Source organism: Cricetulus griseus, chromosome 5 (assembly GCF_003668045.3).
Source record: "Cricetulus griseus strain 17A/GY chromosome 5, alternate assembly CriGri-PICRH-1.0, whole genome shotgun sequence".
Classification (NCBI taxonomy): Eukaryota; Metazoa; Chordata; class Mammalia; order Rodentia; family Cricetidae; genus Cricetulus; species Cricetulus griseus.
In genome coordinates this window covers 101,598,754-101,619,304 of record NC_048598.1, presented here as the reverse complement: position 1 = coordinate 101,619,304, position 20,551 = coordinate 101,598,754, and the positions used below count along the sequence as shown (strand labels likewise).

The following is a 20,551-nucleotide window of genomic DNA, read 5'->3' as shown; positions in this document are numbered from 1 at the left end:
AGGGACTCCACACCTGTCAGTCTGTGGCACTGTCTATCAGAACTGGGAGGCAGAGATAAGGAGGAGTAGGTGTTCAAGACCACCGACACAACGGTTCCAGACCACCCTGGGCTACCTGAGGTCCCATCTCAAAAACACACACCGGTGAGGGGCCGGGGTTCAAGGAGTGAGCACTTGTGTGGCTTGCAGAAGGCTGTGAGCAAAGAGGTGATGAGGATGGCTCAGTAGTGAAGTGCTGTGGCACAAGCCTGAAGATCTGAGTTCAAATCCCTACCACCCACTTGAGAAGCTTAGCACTTCTCAGCACTGAGAAGTAGGAGGATCCCTAGAGATCCTGGCTGGACAGCCTAGTCCAGTCAGCAGACTCTGGGTCCCACTGAGAGGCCGTGTGTCCAAAAGCAAAGAACGAATGCCAAGGAGTGCATCCCACACTGGGCTCCATGCACTGCACATGAACACTCACCGCAAAGACAGACAGGGAAGGCAAGATTCTAGGCGGGGCTCCATTCTGACCACGCCTCAACCCCTCACTGGGGGCTTGTAAGTGGGACTCCATCCCTGACCACACCCCCAGTCCCTCACTGGGGAATTCCAGGCAGGGATTCTCCTTCCCACCTGTGCCTTCCAGTCTCTGTCCTCACAAGCCTGGCACACTCAGTCACCAAGGCTGCCAGTCTGCTCTGTGGAATACTGAGAAGACAGGCAGGCTAGCACAGACTGAGAGGTCTTGCCTGGGGGGCTTCAGTTGCTAACATGCCATAAATAGCTGCCTGGCAGATGGCAATCCATGTTGCAAAAGAGGCCAGGCAGTCCAGTCCAGCTGTCCCTCCCCCACCCCGACCCCTGGGTCTGGGCTACAGTCAGGCTGTCTGGGAGAAAGCCTGGTCCAGCCTTGCGAGGCAGGCATTTCAGGAAGTCTCAGCATCATTGGAGCCTTAACCTCCTGCCCACTCTGGCCCTCCATCCGTTCTGCAATCCTAGACTAGATGTACCCACAGCCACAGGCCATCAGCCATCAACTGGGTATCCATGGAGGGAAGTGTCCTGTGTCACAATTCCAGACTCCAGACAGCCAAACACACAGGGTGTCCACTAGGCCTGGCATACTCAGGTCCTTCCAAGGCCTTGGGCAGGGTCCTTCCTGTCTCTTAGGTTGAGGCTGGGGTATCACACAACTCTGCTTCCATCTTTAAGGTTAGTCTTGGCTACATGGTGAGTTTGAGGCTAGCCTGGGCTACAAGAGAGGTTGTTTTTGTTTTTTTTAACCTCATCCACCTGTTCTGAGTGTTGCATGGGGTCCGACTTAGTGAGCTTTTGGTCCCACTAAACAGTATTCCCTGAGACATCTCAGAGCCTTACTTCCTTTCATGGCCAAGTAATACTTGTGTGGATGGCCCATTCTGTGTTTCTGCTGTCTGTCCGTGGGCCGTGGGTTTCTGTCATGCATACTGTCACCGTGGGTATCCATGTGGAGATTTCCTGGGTGGGCTGTCATGATAAGCCAATGTCTCTGGGTGTGGCCATAGGTAATGAAGCCAATTTCCCCTTCCCATTCCAGGTGTCCTGGACGATGCTGGCGTGGCCCTAGGCCCAGACCCTGCATCATGACCCGCTGGCTGCGTATGCTGGGCCTGCACCTGCTGCTGCTGCCCATGGTGCCCCCCCTGACCACCGGCTGCCCTGCGCGCTGCGAGTGCTCTGCATCTACCCGCACAGTGGCCTGCGGACGCCGCCGGCTGACCGCCATCCCCGAGGGCATCCCGGCCGAGACACGCCTGCTGGAGCTCAACCGCAACCGCATCCGCTGCCTGAACCCCGGGGACCTGGCCTCGCTGCCCACCCTGGAGGAGCTGGACCTCAACCACAACGTGATCGCCCATGTGGAGCCCGGGGCCTTCGCCAACCTGCCCCGCCTGCGCATCCTGCGCCTCCGTGGCAACCAGCTGAAGCTCATCCCGCCCGGCGTCTTCACGCACCTGGACAGCCTCACGCTGCTGGACCTGAGCGAGAATAAGCTGGTCATCCTGCTGGATTTCAGCTTCCAAGACCTGCGTAGCCTACGGCGACTGGAGGTGGGCGACAATGACCTAGTGTTCATCTCCCGCAGGGCCTTCGCGGGGCTGCTGGGGCTGGCCGAGCTCACCCTGGAGCGCTGCAACCTCACCTCGCTTTCCCCCGAGTCGCTGGGCCACCTGCGGGGCCTGGGCGCTCTGCGCCTGCGCCACCTGGCCATCGCCGCCCTGGAGGACCAGAACTTCCAGAAGCTTCCAGGTCTCTCCCATCTGGAGATCGACAACTGGCCTCTGCTGGAGGAGGTGGCCCCCGGCAGCCTGCGCGGGCTGAACCTCACGTCCCTGTCCATCACGCACACCAACATCACGGCCGTGCCGGCCGCCGCGCTGCGACAGCAGGCCCACCTCACGTGCCTCAACCTGTCGCACAACCCCATCAGCACGGTGCCCCGCGGCTCCTTCCGGGATCTGGTGCGCCTGCGGGAGCTGCACCTCGCCGGGGCCCTGCTGGCTGTCATAGAGCCGCAGGCCTTCGTGGGGCTGCGACAGATCCGTCTGCTCAACCTCTCGGACAACCTGTTGTCCACGCTGGAGGAGAACACGTTCCACTCGGTGAACACGCTCGAGACGCTGCGCGTGGACGGCAACCCGCTGGCCTGCGACTGTCGCCTGCTGTGGATCGTGCAGAGGCGAAAGACCCTGAACTTCGACGGCAGGCTCCCCGCCTGCGCCACCCCCGCCGAGGTGCGCGGCGACGCCCTGCACAACCTCCCGGACTCTGTGCTCTTTGAGTACTTCGTGTGTCGCAAGCCCAAGATCCGGGAAAGACGCTTGCAACACGTGACTGCCACAGAGGGCGACGAAGTGCGCTTCCTGTGCCGTGCTGAGGGCGAGCCCACGCCCACGGTGGCCTGGGTGACGCCCCAGCACCACACGGTGACAGCCGCCAGCCGGGGCCGGGCACGGGTGCTGCCTGGGGGCACGCTGGCCATCGCGGACACGCGGCCCCAGGACAGCGGCACCTACACGTGCGTGGCCAGCAACGCCGGAGGCAATGACACGTATTTCGCCACCTTGACTGTCCAGCTGGCTGCCAACCGGACCCAGGGCGATGGGCACAACGAGACGCAGGTGGGCGTCCGGTTCCCGCTGGACCTCACCACCATCCTGGTGTCTACCGCCATGGGGTGCATCACCTTCCTGGGCGTGGTCCTCTTCTGCTTCCTGCTGCTCTTTGTGTGGAGCCGAGGCCGTGGGCAGCACAAGAATAACTTTTCTGTAGAATATTCCTTCCGCAAGGTGGACGGTCCAGCGGCCGCGGCCGGCCAGGGCGGCGCACGCAAGTTCAACATGAAGATGATCTGAGCTGGCCACATGATGGGCTGGCTGGTGGGAGAACCTCTCGGATCTCCATCCGGTCCCAGATAATTTCCACCTATGCATATTTTTTTATCCAGGGGGTAAGCATGGCGGCTGCAAGCCAGCTCACAGGCAGAACTTTGTTTTTTGTAGACATCTACAGGACTGTTTTTGATCAGATCACACCTTTTGCAGTTCCTGAAGTGTTTTCTAACAGTTTCAACCTGTCTATCTGTCCTCTGCTGTAGCTGCAGGGCTGGAACCCAAAGTGGCTGGGGACACTCAGGGTCCAAAGTGCAGGTGCCAAAAGCCCTGTGGCCCCAAGGCCCCCACTCAGCAGTCAGGTCCCCCAGATACCTATGGTGGGAGGCACCTGTGGACACTGGGCAGACACAGCACTTACAGTGGGTGCCTCTTCAGCTCACTGTGACACAATTGGTCATACACAGGACTCAAGGCTGCAGGGACCCTGGGAGGGCAGGGCATGCAGTGGCCCAGCTGTTGTTCACTGCTACTGCTGAGTGGCTGGAGTCACCAAGGGAGCCCCATTCCCCACCAGGAACTTCCACCTGTCAGAAGCCATGTCCCTATGTCCCCTAGAGACCCCTCTGCCCTGCCTAGCTGTACTGGACATCTTGCTGGAGCAGTGACTTGCCCTGGGGCCAGTCATATCCATGAGGCTACTCTGCAGATGTAGTCACCTGTGGCAGGGTGAGCAGCAGGGGCTCAGATCTGGTAGCCTATCCAACCTGGTTCTTTCCCTGGCACCCACCTCTGCCCCTCACATAGGGCATTGTTGAGGGAGGAGCAGAGATATTGTAGGACTTGGCCAGAAGCCAGGAAAGGACAACAGACTCTTTGGACATTTGGTAAGACAGACTGTAGTTCTCTTGCACTGCCCAGCTGTGACATCTGTGGTCCACTGGGCCCCTTGGTGTCTTCCTATACAGAGCAGATCTGAGCTTGCAGCCTGTATGCTGAGGCCAGGCCTCACAGAGCCCTCCTGACTGTGTCTAGACAAAAAGGCAGCTTCATGCAATTGAAGACTCAGACCAAGATTGGTTGGTCTGAACTTGGCTGGGAACACGGGGACCCTTTGGTCCTACCCTTCCCAACCTTTGCATCACACACAAACTGGTCAACAGGACACGTGACTGGGTAGATCAACATTTCCAGACTCCATCCCTGAACCTAACAGGACTGACCCCTTTGGTCCTGGAGCATCCTCTTAGCCCCTGTTGCCATGGCAACCCTGGGGGCCCTCAAAACAACCAATGAAATCCAAGTGCCTTTAGAGTCATTAAAAGGAGGGGTACACTCCTGGTTAGGGGTTACAAAATGTCAATATGTTATATTGGGGTTCCCCATTCCCAAGCTCTATCCTCACCCCGCTGTTTGACTGAAATCCAATAAAACAAACAGATTTAATACAACAGTCAGATTTTTATTATTGTTCCCATGGGGGAGGAGGAGGCAGAGTGATTGGGTCCCTCCCTCACAGTTGGGAAGCTAGGTGGCTCTGGCTGCAAGGGTGACCCAGCAGAGAAGCTGGAGGTGGTGTGGAGGCCAAGGCATGAGGATCAGCTTCAGCTACATAACAAACAGGAGGCCAAGCTGTTATAGACCTCAGAGCTGAAGCTGTGGGACATGTCTGTCATCTCATCAGGAGCTTCAAGAGCTCAAGGGCAGGTGAACTACAGAGGGAGATAGTTTCAAAATAAATAGGAAAGATTGGGAAAGTGTAGGTGGCCATGGCAGGATGTGGAAGACAGGAGATAGGAGACATATTTACGGTGCAGTGATTTTCCCATGGCCATACAGCAGGGCAGAACAGTGTTCTGTAGTTGGAGAGAGGCATCCAGGGCTTCCTAGGTGGCCCCATTGAGGAAGACATGAGCCTCGGAGAAGGGAAGGTCCCACGATGTGCTGCTTTGTATGTAGTTCCCCTAAAGTGGTCTCTGAAGCTCTTGGCCTGAGACTCTAGACTGTCTTTTTTTTTTTTTTTTTTTTTTTTGGTTTTTCAAGACAGGGTTTCTCTGGGCTTTGAGGCTGTCCTGGAACTAGCTCTTGTAGACCAGGCTGGTCTTGAACTCACAGAGATCCGCCTGCCTCTGCCTCCCTGAGTGCTGGGATTAAAGGCATGAGCCACCAACGCCCAGCTCATTCTTTTTTTATTTTTTAACAGAAACTCCCCAGGGCTTGCTCATGTCAAGGTCTCACCTTCTGACTTCTGTCCCAACATCCCATCCTCGAGGGTGCCAAAGGTGAGGGTGGCCCTGGGAAGGCCCCTGCTCACCCTGGGCCTGGCCTGTCTAACAGTTGTCTGTGTATTTTTTTCCACCTGGGTCTGACACTCCCTTGTCAAAGCAACCTGGGTGAGATGCTGCAGGCCCCTGCTAGCAGTGTTGGGGGCTGAGTTCTTGGGGACCAGGTCCTGTATGTAGAGGCTCATCTCTGTTGTCCTCCTGATGTCCTCTGGGCTGGACATTACCCCTGTCCCCGTGTCCTGAAAGATGACTGACACTATTTTCTAGGGGAGAAATAAGCCCAGGGAAAGCAGGCAGCCCATGAGGAACACACAGCACCATTAAGCCAGGGGCCACAGAATCAAGAGCCCAGGTATACCCTCCATCCCAAGGGGTCCTTAGAGCAAAGCACTTCATCAGTCTCAAAAGGCACCTTTACCTGTGCCATGATCTGCCTACATGTGCCTCCAAATCCCCACATCAGCAAGAGTACCTGTCACCCACTGGGGACTGCTGAAATGCCTTCAGCAGGGAGTTCTGCTCAGAGCCTGGCTGGGGAGTAGAAGGCTACCTGGGCCCAGGAATAAGCCACAACCCTGAGGCCCCATATAGGGCATTTTATGGTCCAAACAAGAGAAAATGTTCTCAATCTGTAGTCCAAACCTGTTACTCCAGCTACTTGGGAGGTTGAGGCAGGATTATTTCAAGGCCAACTTGTATGTTGTGAGATCCTACCTCAAAATAAAAGTAAAAATAGGCCTGGCTCAGGGATGGATGCCCAGTGAGGGGCTGAGGACGTGGTCAGTGGCAAGTAGTCACCTAGCATGACACCATCCTCAGCAGAGGCACTAGAAACAGCTCAGTTGAAAGCACACATGGCATTCCAGGATTTGAATGTGACCAGCACCCATGTTGGCTGGTTTACAATAGCTTGTAACTCCAGCTCCAGTGGATCCAATGCCCGTGATTCCCTCAGACAACCCACACATATGGCATATATTAAAAATAGCTGGGCTGTGGTGATGCATGCCTTTAATCCCAGCACTCAAGAGGCAGAGGCAGGCGGATCTCTGTGAGTTCGAGGCCAGCCTGGTCTCCAGAGTGCCAGGATAGGCTCCAAAGCTACACAGAGAAACCCTGTCTCGAAAAACCAAAATATAAATAAATAAATAAATAAAGCTAAGCATGGTGCCATTCACCTTTAAACCCTGTACATGAGGCAGAGGCAAGAGGATCTTTGTGGCCAGCCACATACCCAGTGAGACACTGTCTGGAGAGGGAAGGAAATGAGATAGAGGAGAAAAAACAAGAGCTCTGGGGAGGCCCAATGTCTGGCTAACATCACTGGACAGTCTCCTGCCTACTGTCAACCCCTGCACACATGAACTACGTTTTTTTCCAAATGAGGGTTTCTCTGTGTCGTTTTGCAGACCAGGCTGGTCTCTTAACTGAGATTCGCCTGCCTCTGCCTTGAGTGTTGGGATTAAACGTGTGTGCCACCACTGTCCTGCTACACATGAACTATTTACCTGAGTAAAGCTATTGAGGACATCTCAGAGTACATCTTTTGGGAACATAACACCATGCACGTGTGGTTGGGAATGTTTGTCTCCCTCACCCAGGGTCCCCAGATGGAAAGGGGGTTGGAGAAGCTTATGTAGCACTACTGTTACTGAAGGTATCCACAGCCTTTTGCTTTTGTCTGGCTGTGTAATCCAGGAGGCTTATAATCGCAATCTTCCTGCCCCAGTCTTCCTGACACTAGGATGATGGGCACAGCCTTGTTATTTCTTAGGGAGGCCATGGTCAGAGAGAGCCGGCCACAAGGGAAGCAGGGGTCTGAGGCCCCTCCTCCAACAAGGCCTGGGCCATCAGGTCACCTCCCTCAGTGTGTGGGTGGTAGTTAACTGTGCAGGTCACCCTAACACCAGAATCTCTATGATTGGTGACACTCACAGACGAGTTCCTGAGACCCTGGACCCTCAAGAAACTGCTCTTGATGGCTCGGTGGTATCACATGGCCTCCAAGGCCCCGTCAGGGTGGCTCACTCTCATTACCTGAAGATAGGCATGTCTGTGATTAAGCAGCATATGTAACTCCATAGTACCTCCTTGTGCCCAGGAGAGCAAGACACTAAAGGGTGGCTGATGCCTGGAATTTGGGACTGCTGGGCCACTGCCAAGGCCTAATCTTAGCCTTCTTCCCTATAACCACCATACAAACCCAACACAGACCCCACCTGTGGCTGAGCTCCATGAGAGGCTTGCATACAGTAGTCTCTCGGCAGCCTAAAAAAAATGACACTAATCTCAACTCAGAGCCCTTCTTAGACACACAGCTTAACCCTGTGACTAGTCTCACAGACACACCATGGTAACAGGTGATCAGCCACCACACTCATCCTTGCTGGGTCCTCTAACGGAGCACAAACACTAGTGCTATACCTTAACTCCTATGTCCTACCTACAATCCAGCTCCAACCCACACCGGTCCAGTGGCAGGAGCACCCACATCTACATCCCAACAGCTGAACACACAACATACCTCCTGTCCAGCCTGTCCCCACACACCACTGTGGCCACTTGCCTGGGAAACAGACCTCATATCTTCACGACTGTCCAGGACACCCCAGCTCCACCACTCATTTGTAAAGTGGCTCAGCAGTTGCTCAGAAGTGGCCACAGCTGCCAGGAGCCCAACCCAGACCCAGGGGCAGGACACAGACACAGACAGTGAGCAAGATCACTTTATTGGGTTTGAGCCAGGGGAGGTGACACTATCTATCTCTGCCAGGCTTCAAAGGAGGCTGCTCTAGCACAGGTCACCTGGCCATCTTAAACAGCAATAAAAAAAGTAAAATAGAAACCTTTATTTAGAATTAAAGCCAACACTTGAGTGTGACAAACACAGCATTCAGCTCAAAGAAGCACCCCGCTAATGGAGTGAGCATTTATTCTGCACAATCATGACATGTGGACAAACCCGGGAGAGGGCACAGGGACACTGGGCAGGGCCGGCACCTAGTCCTCCTCGCCCGGGTCCTCTCTCTCCAGCGTGTAGACCATGAAGCAAGCGTCGGGTCTCTTGGGGACGAGGGGATGCCCGGGTCTCACAATCTCAAAGCCAAGAAAGCTGAAGGTTCGGAGTAGGGCGGCTGGGGGGGGGGGGGGGGGAGAGGGGAGGGGCAGAGTCAAAGTCTGAGGTGCCACAGCTTCCCTCCCTGGGGAGCCCGCAGCAACACTCACCTCTGTCCTCACGGTTCTTGGGGAAGCAGATGAAAACATGGTCGGCCCGGAGCTGCTCCTCCGCAAACTCCAGGAGAGCTGCGAAGCTGAGGGGAGGATGTGGCCATGTTAGCCACCTGGGCCCGACCCCAGGTCCCCTACAGCCCCAGCAGAAAGCGGCTCACCTGTCCTTGCTGCCCTCAGGCAGGGCCCCAGCTGGGAGCTCGATGTAGAGGCCACCGCCGTTCCACACCGCCCTCCAGGTGACCTGCTTGGCCTCCGTGAGCACGGACTGGATGCTCAGAACCCTGGTCTTGTCATTAGACGTTGGCTCCTCTGTCACATTCAGCCGCTCGTCCTGGGGGAGTAGGGCTGTCAGGATGGCCAGCTCACTCTGCAGAGGCAGGCACCAGGGCTCCCCACAGGTACTCACGGAGTAGAGGATGCTAGCTGAAAGACTGTGATCCCGCTGACTGTTCCCTCGCCCACCTGGGATCTTCAGGGGTGGGTGAGGGACATCAGGAGCACCACCGAGGCCCCGGACCCAGGTTACTACAGCAATGGAGGGCGACCCTAGAACTGCAGGAAACAGTGCCCAAGTGTCAGTAAGTGGCTGGGTTCTCCAGGACTTTTCATTCAAAAGTCACTGAGGACAGTGGTCCCAGCTCACTGCCCCTCACCTCTGAGGCTCTGTCCCTTCTGGAGCAAGGCAGGGCACCATCAGGTCCTCAGGCTGTGTCATTTCAGCACTGTGGTTCACAGCAGGGAGCTGGGCCATCCTACTCCCAATGCTGCCAAGGCAACCTCCCATACCAGGCCACCTTGATTCTAAAGCTCAGGACCACCCTCCTCCTCAGCTCCTAAACTTCATCTCACCCAACATCTCACTCAAGCTCTGGAGTCACAGAGAACCCACCCCAAGTCCCCTCCCCTTCTTACTATCACCCAATAGGACCCAGCACAACCCTTAATCGGAGTCCTCAGTCACCCCAAAGCCCTCCCTCCATTACCCGTGCCTTTCCCAAACTAGTCCACATCCTGTACCCTTCAGATGAGACTCCCCATCCCATCAAGTCACTGCACAGACGTCAACTGCCAGGTGGACCCAGAGTCCACACCCCACCCTGAGCCAGGCCCTACCACCTGCTCCTTGAGACCCAGCAACTCACAAATCACATCCTGCCACCTCAGCCAACCACTCCATGCCCCCCAGTTTCAAGATCCTCACAAAACTGACCCAAGTCAATCCAAAGTACCGGAAACCTTCAACAAGCAAACATCAAACCCAACCTAAACCCTAAATCTAACCCCCAACCTGCGACAACACCCAAGATCAGATCCCAGACTCTCCACCGTCAAGTAAATCCTCAATCTGGAACGAAGTATAACTTGAGTCCCTCCCCAATAGCACCCCAAAATCGAGTCTTTTGCTTAGACCCTCCAGATCAGAACAGAGGCCTCCTGCACAAAACCTACGGTTTGTCAACCCACGCCCCCACAATCTAGCCCCAGACCATCTACCATCTGACATCGAATCTGAGTCACAAATCCCAGACGCAGACCCCAAATTTTGAGTCTCCATTCCCGTTCCCGGTACCTCCCCAAATCCTGGGCTCAGCTTGCAAACACCCGAATCCGATTCTAACCCCAAATCCGACCCATCCTCGGACAAACATTAACGCACCCTTTCTTTAACGAAACCAACCCTAGTCCCCAACCTGCGATTCCCTAATCCCCCTGGAACTGGAACCCCAAATCCGAGCGCCTGCCCCGCGCGCGCCCCAGGCCCCGCCCTGCCCCGCCCCCGGCGCGATTGTGGCCGCCACAAAGGGGCGGATCTCGCGCCGCCGAGACTTATCTGGCGCCCCGAGGCCGACCCCGCAGCGGGCCTGCGCGGCCTGCGCTTCCCTCTAGGGCCTGCGCCGACGCCGCTTCTGGAAGCTTCTGGAAGCCGCGGCGAGGGGCGGGCTCTCACCTCTCGCTGCTGCAGCCGCCGCGGCTGTGCTGACTGAGGAGCGGCATGGTGTGGCTGGCGTGGAGCGTGGCGCTGCGTTTATCCCCTTCCTTCTCTCTGGCGAAGCAGTGGCTGTTGAGGATCCGCTGCAGGGAGGATTTCACCATCCGGCCGCTGGGGTCCGAAACCAGCAAAACCTCCGCTGCACTCTCAGCGCCGCCGCCGCCGCTCGCCGTTCGCAAAATGGCGCCGGCGCGGACGCCCGCATTTATAGACGGCGTCACCGCAGACCACGCCCCCACACGCAGGCTTGTGCGCGGCCGCGCGAGGCGAGGGGGGAACGGGTGGGGCCGCGACGGCCGCGCGGAAAACTCAACCGCGTCACGCCTTCTCTGGCCTCTGATTGGTCGAAACAGAAAAGCCGACGAAGGTTTCGGGTGCTGATTGGCTGGCGCTTGGAGAATACCGCCCTCGAGTGTTTGCGTTACTCTACGGGAGGCAAGACGGGAAGAAGCGGGTGCGTCCCGCCCCTGAGAGACGCTGATTGGCCAATGTGCGAAAATGGACGGACCTGGCTCCACTGAGGATTGGTTGGAGCTCTGACGAACCCGCCCTCGAACTTTAGCGGCGCGGGAGGGGGAGACGCCTCGGTGAAGTCGCTGTTCGTGACGCGAATCCCCGGCCCCCTGAGCTCCCCGTGTAGCCCCCGCCCGCCCCCACCCGCCCCGCCCCACCCCGCCCTCGCCCCGCCCCGCCCCGCGGGGCTGATGGGCAGGAGGGCGGCCGTCCGAGGCGGAGCCCATCCCCCCACGGGTTTCTAACGGCCTTGTAACAGTGGATAATTACGGTCTAGACTGGGACTCTTCCTTTGAAAACAACTTACGATTTAAACGAAAGTCTTTCAAAGTTAAGATGTCATTCCAATCTAGAGAAATTTAAATCAAATTTAAGCCTTTGTAGCCTGTCCTGGAACTCTCTCTGTAGACCAGGCTGGTCTCGAACTCACAGAGATCCACCTGCCTCTGCCTCCCAAGTGCTGGGATTAAAGGTCCTGTGCGCCATCTCGAGGCAAAGAAAAAACTTTTTAATTAAGCCAAAATTTTTCTCCTACCTGTGAAGATTTTTCCCTGTTTTGTTTCTTATTTTCATCTCCTTTCGTTTTTATTTCTGAGACAGGGTTTCTCTATGTAACCCTGGCTGTCCTAGAACTTGCTCCATAGACCAGGCTGGCCTAAAAGACAGAGATCCCCGTGCCCTTGCCTCCTGAGTGCTGGGATTAAAGTCGTGTGCCACCTCCCACCTCTTATTCTCTTTTTTTTATGAGCAAACCACAGTGTGATCCAAACAAAACTCAGTGTAAGGATTCAGGCACTACGCTGGCACTTGGCAGAATGTACTCAGGCTGTTGCCCTGAGGGGAAAAAAGGACTTTTCCTGTCTCCCTCTTCTTTTCTGCCCTTTGTGTCTCTGTTTCTTTACCTCTTTTCTCTTCCTTCCCCCTCCTTCACCTTTCTAATAAAACTTCTCACTTAAGCTCTGTCTGCCTGGTGTGTTTGTCCCTCCGCCTTGGTCATGCTTGCCAGCCACGGAATCCGACAAGGTTCCACATGCTTTATCCTAACACTCAGAATTCAAGAAAAGTCCATGGTGGTGTTGCAGACCACTAACCCAATCTAGGCAGGAGGATTGATGTTAAGTCAGGATGGATTGCAGAAAAATCCCTTGTTTTTAAATAAATGGAAAAAATTCAGGAATTTAGCTAGGCAGTAGTGACCATGCCTTTAATTCCAGTGCTGGGGAGGCAGAGGCAGGTGGACTTGTGAGTTCAAGGCCAGCTTGGTCTACAGTGAGTTCCAAGACAGCCAGAGCTACACAGAGAAACCCTATCCCAGAACACAACAAAAATTCAGGAACTTTAGCCGGGCGTTGATGGTGCACGCCTTTAATCCCAGCACTCGGGAGGCAGAGGCAGATGGATCTCTGTGAGTTTGAGGCCAGCCTGGTCTCCAGAGCAAGTGCCAGGACAGGCTCCAAAGCTACACAGAGAAACCCTGTCTCGAAAAACCAAAAAAATACAAAATAAAAAAATAAAAAATTCAGGAACTTTAGAGATGACTCAGTGGCTAAGAGTTCTTACTGCTCTTGTAAGAGGACTTAAGTCCTGTTCACATCGTGTGGTCTTGCCTCTAAGAGCACCTGCTCACACCAGTGCCTGCACAAACAGTTCTTAAAAGAAGCCAAAGTGGAGGCTCACCAGCAAGAGCTCAGTTCCCGGTGTCCACATCAGGTCAGCATCCTCCTGTCCACAGGACAGCATCTTGTGTTCTCCTTAGACATTTACACTCACACTCAACCACACAAACACACTTACTTAAAAAATCACAGCCCAGCGGTGGTGGCGCTCGCCTTTAATCCCCCCCAAAAAAAAAAAAAAAAAAAAAACATGAGTGGACAGAGAGAATTCCAGCATTTAGGGACTGGTTGCTCTCGTAGGAACCTGTATTCAGTTCCCAGCACCGATGCCCACTCTGACCTCTGTGGTACCTGTACCCATATGGTACACAGACATGCTTGCAGACAGCTTTTCTCTGTGTAGCCCAGCTTCCTGGAACCAATTCAGTAGACCATTGTGACCTAATACCGTGTCTTTTGAGACTAAACTTGGTCAAGTATAGCCTATTAGAACAGCAAATTGACTTAAGTAGACATCTTTCTCTTTTGGGTTACAATCGGAACTAGTTTCATGTTGGAACTGCTACTTATCGTACCACTCTTCCTTGCATGGCCCTGCTATGTTTTGTTCTGGGGTTCAACACAGGTTCTCCCATATGGAAGTGTTGTACTACTGAGTCTGATAGTGATAAAGGCATCTTCAAACTATTCTGTGGCCGACTCAGGGGTGGAGCCCTGCCTAGAATTCCCCAGTGAGGGGGCTGGGGGGTCTGTCAGGATGGAGTCCTCACCTAGAATTCCCTAGTGAGAGGTTGATAGAATTGTCAGGGGTGAAGCTCCTTCCCAGAATCCCCAAAACCCTGGTTTCTGTCTCCACTACCACATAAAAAGTAAAACCAACAGGAGTGTCCATCTTGAGTGCTAACACATACACTCCCTGTGCAGAAGAAAAAGTCAGGCCACCATGATTCTCCCCATTTTGCAGAGTGCTTACAAGTTGAGGCATTGTGATTATGAAAAACAAATTCTGCAGAAGAAACCAACTCAATTTCTGGTAAATGCTTTCTCTTTTCTGTTGCCAATTTTATTTATTTATATTTATTTTTTGTTTTTGAGATAGGGTTTCTCTGTGTAGCCATCGCTGTCCTGGAACTCATTGTAGACCAGGTTGGTCTTGAACTCACAGAGATCTGCCTGCCTCTGCCTCCTAAGTGCTGGGATTAAAGGCGTGCTTCACCACTGGCCAGCTGACATTTGAGTTTCTTATTTTTTTTTTTTTTACATTTTACGTCTTCGTTGTGTGTTTTCTGTGTGCACATGTGTGGAGGTCGGAAGACAATAGTCAGCGGTCAGTTCTGTCCATCCGCCATGTGGGTCCTGAAGGTCAAATTCAGGTGCCACCCTTGGCTGAAAGCATCTTTACCTCTGATCAGTCTCACCAGCACCCAGAGAGGAGCTGCAGGCAATAATAGCACACCCAGATTGCCTTCTGGCCAGCTCAGGTCAATCACAAGCCTGGCACCAAGAGGGCGCCCCGAGCCCTGGAATTGTATTTAGGAATGTTTGTGAAAAGCCACGTGGATGCTGACATGGAACCACAGTGCTCTGCAACAGCAGTCAGCACAATTCAAGGCCAGCTTGATCTACAGATCAAGTTCCAGGACAGCCAGGGCTACACAAGAAATCCTGTCTTGAAAACCCGAGAGAGAGAGAGAGAGAGAGAGAGAGAGAGAGAGAGAGAGAGAGAGAGAGATATTGAGAGACAGAGAGAGAGAAAGCAGCCAGCACTTTTTTCCCCCATCTTTTTAAAATCTATTTTACATACCAACCACAGTTTCCCCTCCTTCTCTCCTCCCCCATCCACTCCTCTCTGTCTCCATTCAGATGGAGTCAGGCCTCCCATGGGAGTCAACAAACCATGGCATATCAAGTTGAGGCAGGACCAAGCTCCTCCCCCTGCATCAAGGCTGAACAAGACCTCCCACCTTAGGGAGTACATACAAAGAGCCAGCTCCATTGGTGGCACACGCCTTTAATGCAGCACTCGGGAGGCAGAGGCAGGCAGATCTCTGTGAGTTCCAGGCTAGCCTGGTCTCCAGAGCGAGTGCCAGGACAGGCTCCAAAGCTACACAGAGAAACCCTGTCTCGAACAACCAAAAAAAACAAAGAGCCAGCTCATGCATCAGGGACAGGTCCTGGCCCCACTGCTAGACCAAGCTACACAACTGTAACCCAGATGCAGAGGGCCTGGGTCCATCCCATGCAGGCTCCCTAGCTCTCATTACAGAGTCCATGAGCTCCCAGTAGCTCATCAGCTGTCTCTGTGGGTTTCTCTGCCGTGATCTTGACCCCTTGATTATATTGCTCATATAATCCTTCCTCCCTCTCTTCAACTGGAGTCCCAGAGCTCAGCCCAGTGCTTGGCTGTGGATCTCTGCATCTGCTCCCATCAGGTACTGGATGAAGGTACAGCAATGATTACAGGGGAAGGGCAGTTCAGACACCCTCTCCACTATTGCTAGAAGTCTTAGCTGGTGTCATCCTTGTGGATTCCTGGGAATTTCCCTAGCACTCGCTTTCTCCCTAAACCCATAATAGCTCCCTCTATCAAGATATCTCTTTCAGGGACTAGAGAGATGATTCAGTGGATAAGAGCACCGAGTGCTCTTCTAGAGGACCCAGGTTCAAATCCCAGCACCCACATGTTAGCTCACAACTGTCTGTAACACTAAGATCTGACACCCTTACTCAGACATACATGCAGGCAAACACCAATGCACATAAAATAATAAAGTTAAATTATCGATAGACTCTGAAAACCCCCTATGGAAGGCCTCACCATCCAGGGGGAGCAGAAAGGGTATGTGATAGGTAGGGTTTTAGTTGGGGGGGGTGTTAGGGGAGGAGGGGAGGGTGAGGGAACTGGGATTGTCATGTAAAACAATCTTGTTTCTAATTCAAATAAAAAATCTGCAGAAAAAAATCAATAAAAAATAAAATAATAAAGTTAAATTATTATAGAAAGATATCTCATTACTCTTCCCCTCCCTCCTGCCCCAACTGTTCCCATCCCCCATTTCCTCCCCTCTACCCGCCAGCCCCACTCCCAATTTACCCAGGACATCTCATCTTCCTTCCTGGGGTGATCCATGTATCCCTCTTAGGGTCCTCCTTGTTACTTAGCTTCTCTGGGGCTGAGGATTGTATTCTAGTTATCCTCAGCTTTACATCTAATATCCACTTATGAGTGAGTAAATACCATGTTTGTCCTTCTGGGTCAGTGTTGCCTCACTCAGTATGATTTTTTTTTCTAGTTTCATCCATTTTCTTTCTTGCCAATTTCTTTCTTTTTGTTTTTGTTTTTGTTTTTTAGAGACAGGGTTTTTCTGTGGCTTTGGAGACTGTCCTGGAACTAGCTCTTGTAGACCAGGCTGGTCTCAAACTCATAGAGATCCCCCTGCCTCTGCCTCCCGAGGGCTGGGATTAAAGGTGTGCGCCACCACTGCTCAGCTTGCCTGCAAATTTAATGATATTGTTTCTCACAGCTGGGTAATGCTGCATTGTGTAAATGTACCACATTTTCTTTATCTATTCTTGGTTGAGGAGCATCTAGGTTATTTTTAGGCTCTGTCTATCATGAATAATGCTGCTATGAACACAGTTGAGCAAGTGTCCCTTGGGCATCCTTTGGGTATATGGGCAAGGGTGGCATCAGTGCAGCCAGCCCTCTTAGCCATGGAGCGTCTCTCCAGCCACTGACTGGTCTTCATCTTCCAAGTTCCTGAGAGGCACAGTTTAGAGTGTCAATCATTTCACACTCGTGTGCGCCACCACCATATGCTTCTACTCATGGCTGCACGTGAAAATAGGGGCCTCTGGTGTTCAAGACCCGCTTTTACCACTTTGCCTATTTTTTCTGTTCTTTTTTTTTATTTATTTTTGATACAGGGTCTCAAGTAGCCTGGGCTGTCCTCAAACTCACTATGTAGCAGAGAATGACCTTCTGCTCCTCCTGTCACAACCTCCCAAGTAGTGACAGAAGAGACCTTCAATTCTGAGTTTCTTCTCTACTGAGGATAGATCCTTGGGGATGGTAGGGGTGGGGCTCTACCTGACCACGCCCCAGCCCCTCACTGGAGCATCCTGGGTGGGGACTCCAACACCAAACCATGTACCCAAGACACATGGACCAGTGTGGAGGCCAGAGGCAGGCTTGGGTGAGTAGGTTCTTAGGCCAGGTGAGTGCTGGGGATTGAACTCAAGTGAGCACTGAGTTGTTTTTTTCTGAACTCAGGTGGCCATCGAGTCGTTTTTCTGCCATAGTTTGTGTTTTGAAGCAGAGACTAGCTCTGTTGCACAGGCTGGCTTGAGACTAATGATATTTCTTGCTCAGCTGCAGAGGAATCCTTCTGGGCTTGGCATTCAGTTTGTAGACCTGCTGAGCTAGGTCACTGTGTCAGTGTGGTGTCCACAGGCAGGACTCAGCACACAAAGGACAAGGGTCAGAAGCATAGAGGCTTCGAACTCACAGAGGTCCACCTGCCTCTGCCTCCTGAGTGCTGGGATTAAAGGCGCCTGCCACTAACGCTTGGCAACAAGAAGTAAATTTAAGAACACAATGCCTGCCGGGCAGACGCAGGTGGACCTCTGTGAGTTCGAGACCAGCCTGGTCTACAAGAGCTAGTTCCAGGACAGCCTCCAAAGCCACAGAGAAACCCTGTCTCAAAAAACAAAAAACAACAAACAAACAAACAAACAAAAAAACCCACAATGCCCACACTCCTGAGAGGTAGGGTGGGTGGATTTTGCTTGGTGGGTTATGGATGATTAACATCGTTTGCAGGGGGTTGGTTGCAAGGTGTTGTTGGTCGTGGTCAGGGAAGAAGCTAAACACAAGAGATTAGATTAATGGATCTCTTTCTAAGAAGGTAAAAAGTTGGGGACATAGGAATGATGATAGAACGGAAGCATAGATTACTGAATCTATTTTTAAACTAAAAAGCAGCTATTAATTTCAAATGTTTTACATTGGTATGGATTTTTGTACGTATATACAAATTTAAGGTAATTTTTGTTGTACTGTATATATGTACTCTTGCTTAAGATGTTTTACCAGCCTGGCAGTTGTGGCGCACGCCTTTAATTCCAGCTCAGGAAACAGAGGCAAGTGGATCTCTGTGAGTTCAAGACCAACCTGGTCTACAAAGTGAATTTCAGTGTGGTAGAATATTATTTTAAGGTGTGTGTGTGTGTGTTTGTTTATACTGCTTTTGTTTAACTCTGTGAAGCTGTGGGTTTTGTTTTTTTTTCCTGTCTAAAATACCTGGTGGTCCTAATAAAGAGCTGAACAGCCAATAGTGAGGCAGGAGGAAGGACAGGCAGGGCTGGAAGTCAGAGAGGATAAATAGAAGGAGAAATGAGGAAGAGGAGGAACAAGAGAACAAAGAGAGGAGGACATCAGAGGCCAGCCAGCCACACAGCCAGATGCAGAGTAAGAAGGAAAGAAAGGGTATATAGGAATAGAGAACGATAAAAGCCCTGAGGACAAAAATAGATCGGATAATTTAAGAAAAGCGGCCGGGAGTTGGTGTCACATGCCACATGTCACAATCCCAGCATTCGGGAGGCAGAGGCAGGCAGATCTCTGTGAGTTCAAGACCACCCAGGTCTACAGAGCAAGTTCCAGGACAGCCTCCAAAACAATACAGAGAAATCCTGTCTCGAAAAAACAAACAAACAAACAAACAAACAAAAAATTTAAGAAAAGCTGGCAAGAAACAAGTCAAGCTAAGGCCAGGCATTCATAACTAAAAATAAGCCTCTGTGTGTGGTTTATTTGGGAGCTGCATGGTGGGCCCCTCAAAAGCCAAAAGAGTAAAGAATAAAAAGCAAACCCAGAAGGGCCTAGGCCTGGCCCAGGATGATGTGGTAGACTTTGGGGAGCCCCTTTTGAGGGCCTTTCCCTGCTTGGGGAGTGAGGGGGATGGCTAGGGGCAGGTGGGATGTTGAGGGGGAGGGGAGGGAGAGGGAGAAGGGATTGACGTGTGAAGCAAGCTTGTTCCTAATTTGAACTAATAAAAGAATAAAATAAAAAAAAAGCAAACACTATAGTCCACGACAGCCAGGGCTATTTCACAGAGAAACCCTATCTTGAAAGAAAGAAAGAAAGAAAGAAAGAAAGAAAGAAAGAAAGAAAGAAAGAAAGGGAAGAAAGGGTAATAATCTTCTGTAACAAATTTGTAGTCATGTTAGGTATGTTTTCAAGGTCAGATATATTTTAGATAAATAAATGATCTTCAAACATTTCAGAGACATTTAGAATATGGCATTTAAAATGTCTTTTAATGACATAAGGCTTTTCATAACTGTGAGACACATCTGCTCCTAGAAGTACCAATTTACTTCAAAAAAGGCATTGAAGAGCCTCCATATGGAATTCTTTGTGGCAAAAGTTAGCCACTGGGCAAGAGACTGTCCTTGCCTCAGCTGCTAACAGTATGCTGTCCAAATTGGACAAGCAGGACACAAAGAAAATGATTCCCAAACTTTGCCAAGACAAGGTGGGACAGTCCTTCAAAAATCCTGCTTCACAGAGAATTCTGCCAGATACTCCAGACCTGTAGGCTGAAGATGGTTGCCCCAACGTTACAGGGAACCTTGAGTGCTTGTCCAGGCAGCCAGGTGTTTGTGACATTTGTATAGTTTGGGAAGTTACTATTTACTTCCTATTTACTCAGGTGTTGCTGGAGTTTTTCTTGTCCCACCAGGTCCCACAGCCACTTCCAAATAAACACACATACTCTATATTAATTATTAAAGTGTTGGCCGATGTCTAGGGCTTCTTACTGGCTAGCTCTGTCTTAATTATCCCATTTCTATAAGTCTGTGTATTGCCACGTGGTCTTGGCTTACTAGAGAATGCCCGGACCTGCTACTCCTTTTGCAGCTACATGGCATGCCAGGGCTCAGCCTGTGTCAATCCCATGCCACAGAGACCATCTATTCTGGACTGATGTCTTTGGGGCCGCAATCAGAGCCATCCGAACAGCCCTGGGTCCCTCCCTGAGTGGGGGAGTGTGGATCTGGGAAAGCTCCTGGCTACTCCAAGGCGTTAAGGACTAGGCAGACACATCTTGTCATCTCAGGAGGGCTCTCAGTCGGTGCTGGAGAGGGTTTATTCAAGCATCCTCTTAAATAGCTTTCCAACAGTGGGGGTGATCTTAAAAGACATCTACTATCATGTATAAAGCTGATGTCAAATATTTCCTTTAATCCTAGAGGCACCCTAAACAGTCCCTAGGCAAGGAAACAAGCCCTCTGAACAGATCAAGTGTAGGCCCACCCAGGGCCTAGGTCTGTTGTTATGCAAACTAGGAGACATTCTCCACTGAGACCAAGCCACCTAATAGTAATCAGCCAGCATCTGAAAGACAATGAGAGATTCAAGCTCCTAGAATAGAGCTGAGGTTTGGACCCCAAAATATTATAATCGATAATTTTTGGGGTCCTGACTGGAAGGTTCAGGCATTATGCTGGCCTGCCCCTGTTACCTGGTGAAACAGGCAGTACCCTGGTCAGCCCAAG

The 20,551-nt window shown here is 52.1% G+C and overlaps 2 protein-coding genes across 2 annotated transcripts; one reads left to right on the top strand and one right to left on the bottom strand.

Annotated features, from left to right (window-relative positions):
• The first annotated feature begins 1,604 nt into the window (after positions 1 to 1,604).
• Lingo3 (leucine rich repeat and Ig domain containing 3) lies at positions 1,605 to 3,377 on the top strand. The gene has a single exon (XM_027419304.2). It carries the CDS (start codon positions 1,605 to 1,607, stop codon positions 3,375 to 3,377), a length of 1,773 nt encoding a protein of 590 aa, XP_027275105.1.
• A 4,971-nt stretch (positions 3,378 to 8,348) lies between these two features.
• On the bottom strand, positions 8,349 to 11,041 carry Oaz1 (ornithine decarboxylase antizyme 1). Its single transcript, NM_001305117.1, is given in 5 exon segments — positions 8,349 to 8,772; positions 8,864 to 8,949; positions 9,028 to 9,200; positions 9,276 to 9,421; positions 10,818 to 11,041. Coding segments are annotated over 5 exon segments (684 nt in total). The 5' UTR covers positions 10,964 to 11,041; the 3' UTR covers positions 8,349 to 8,638.
• Positions 11,042 to 20,551: the final 9,510 nt, after the last annotated feature.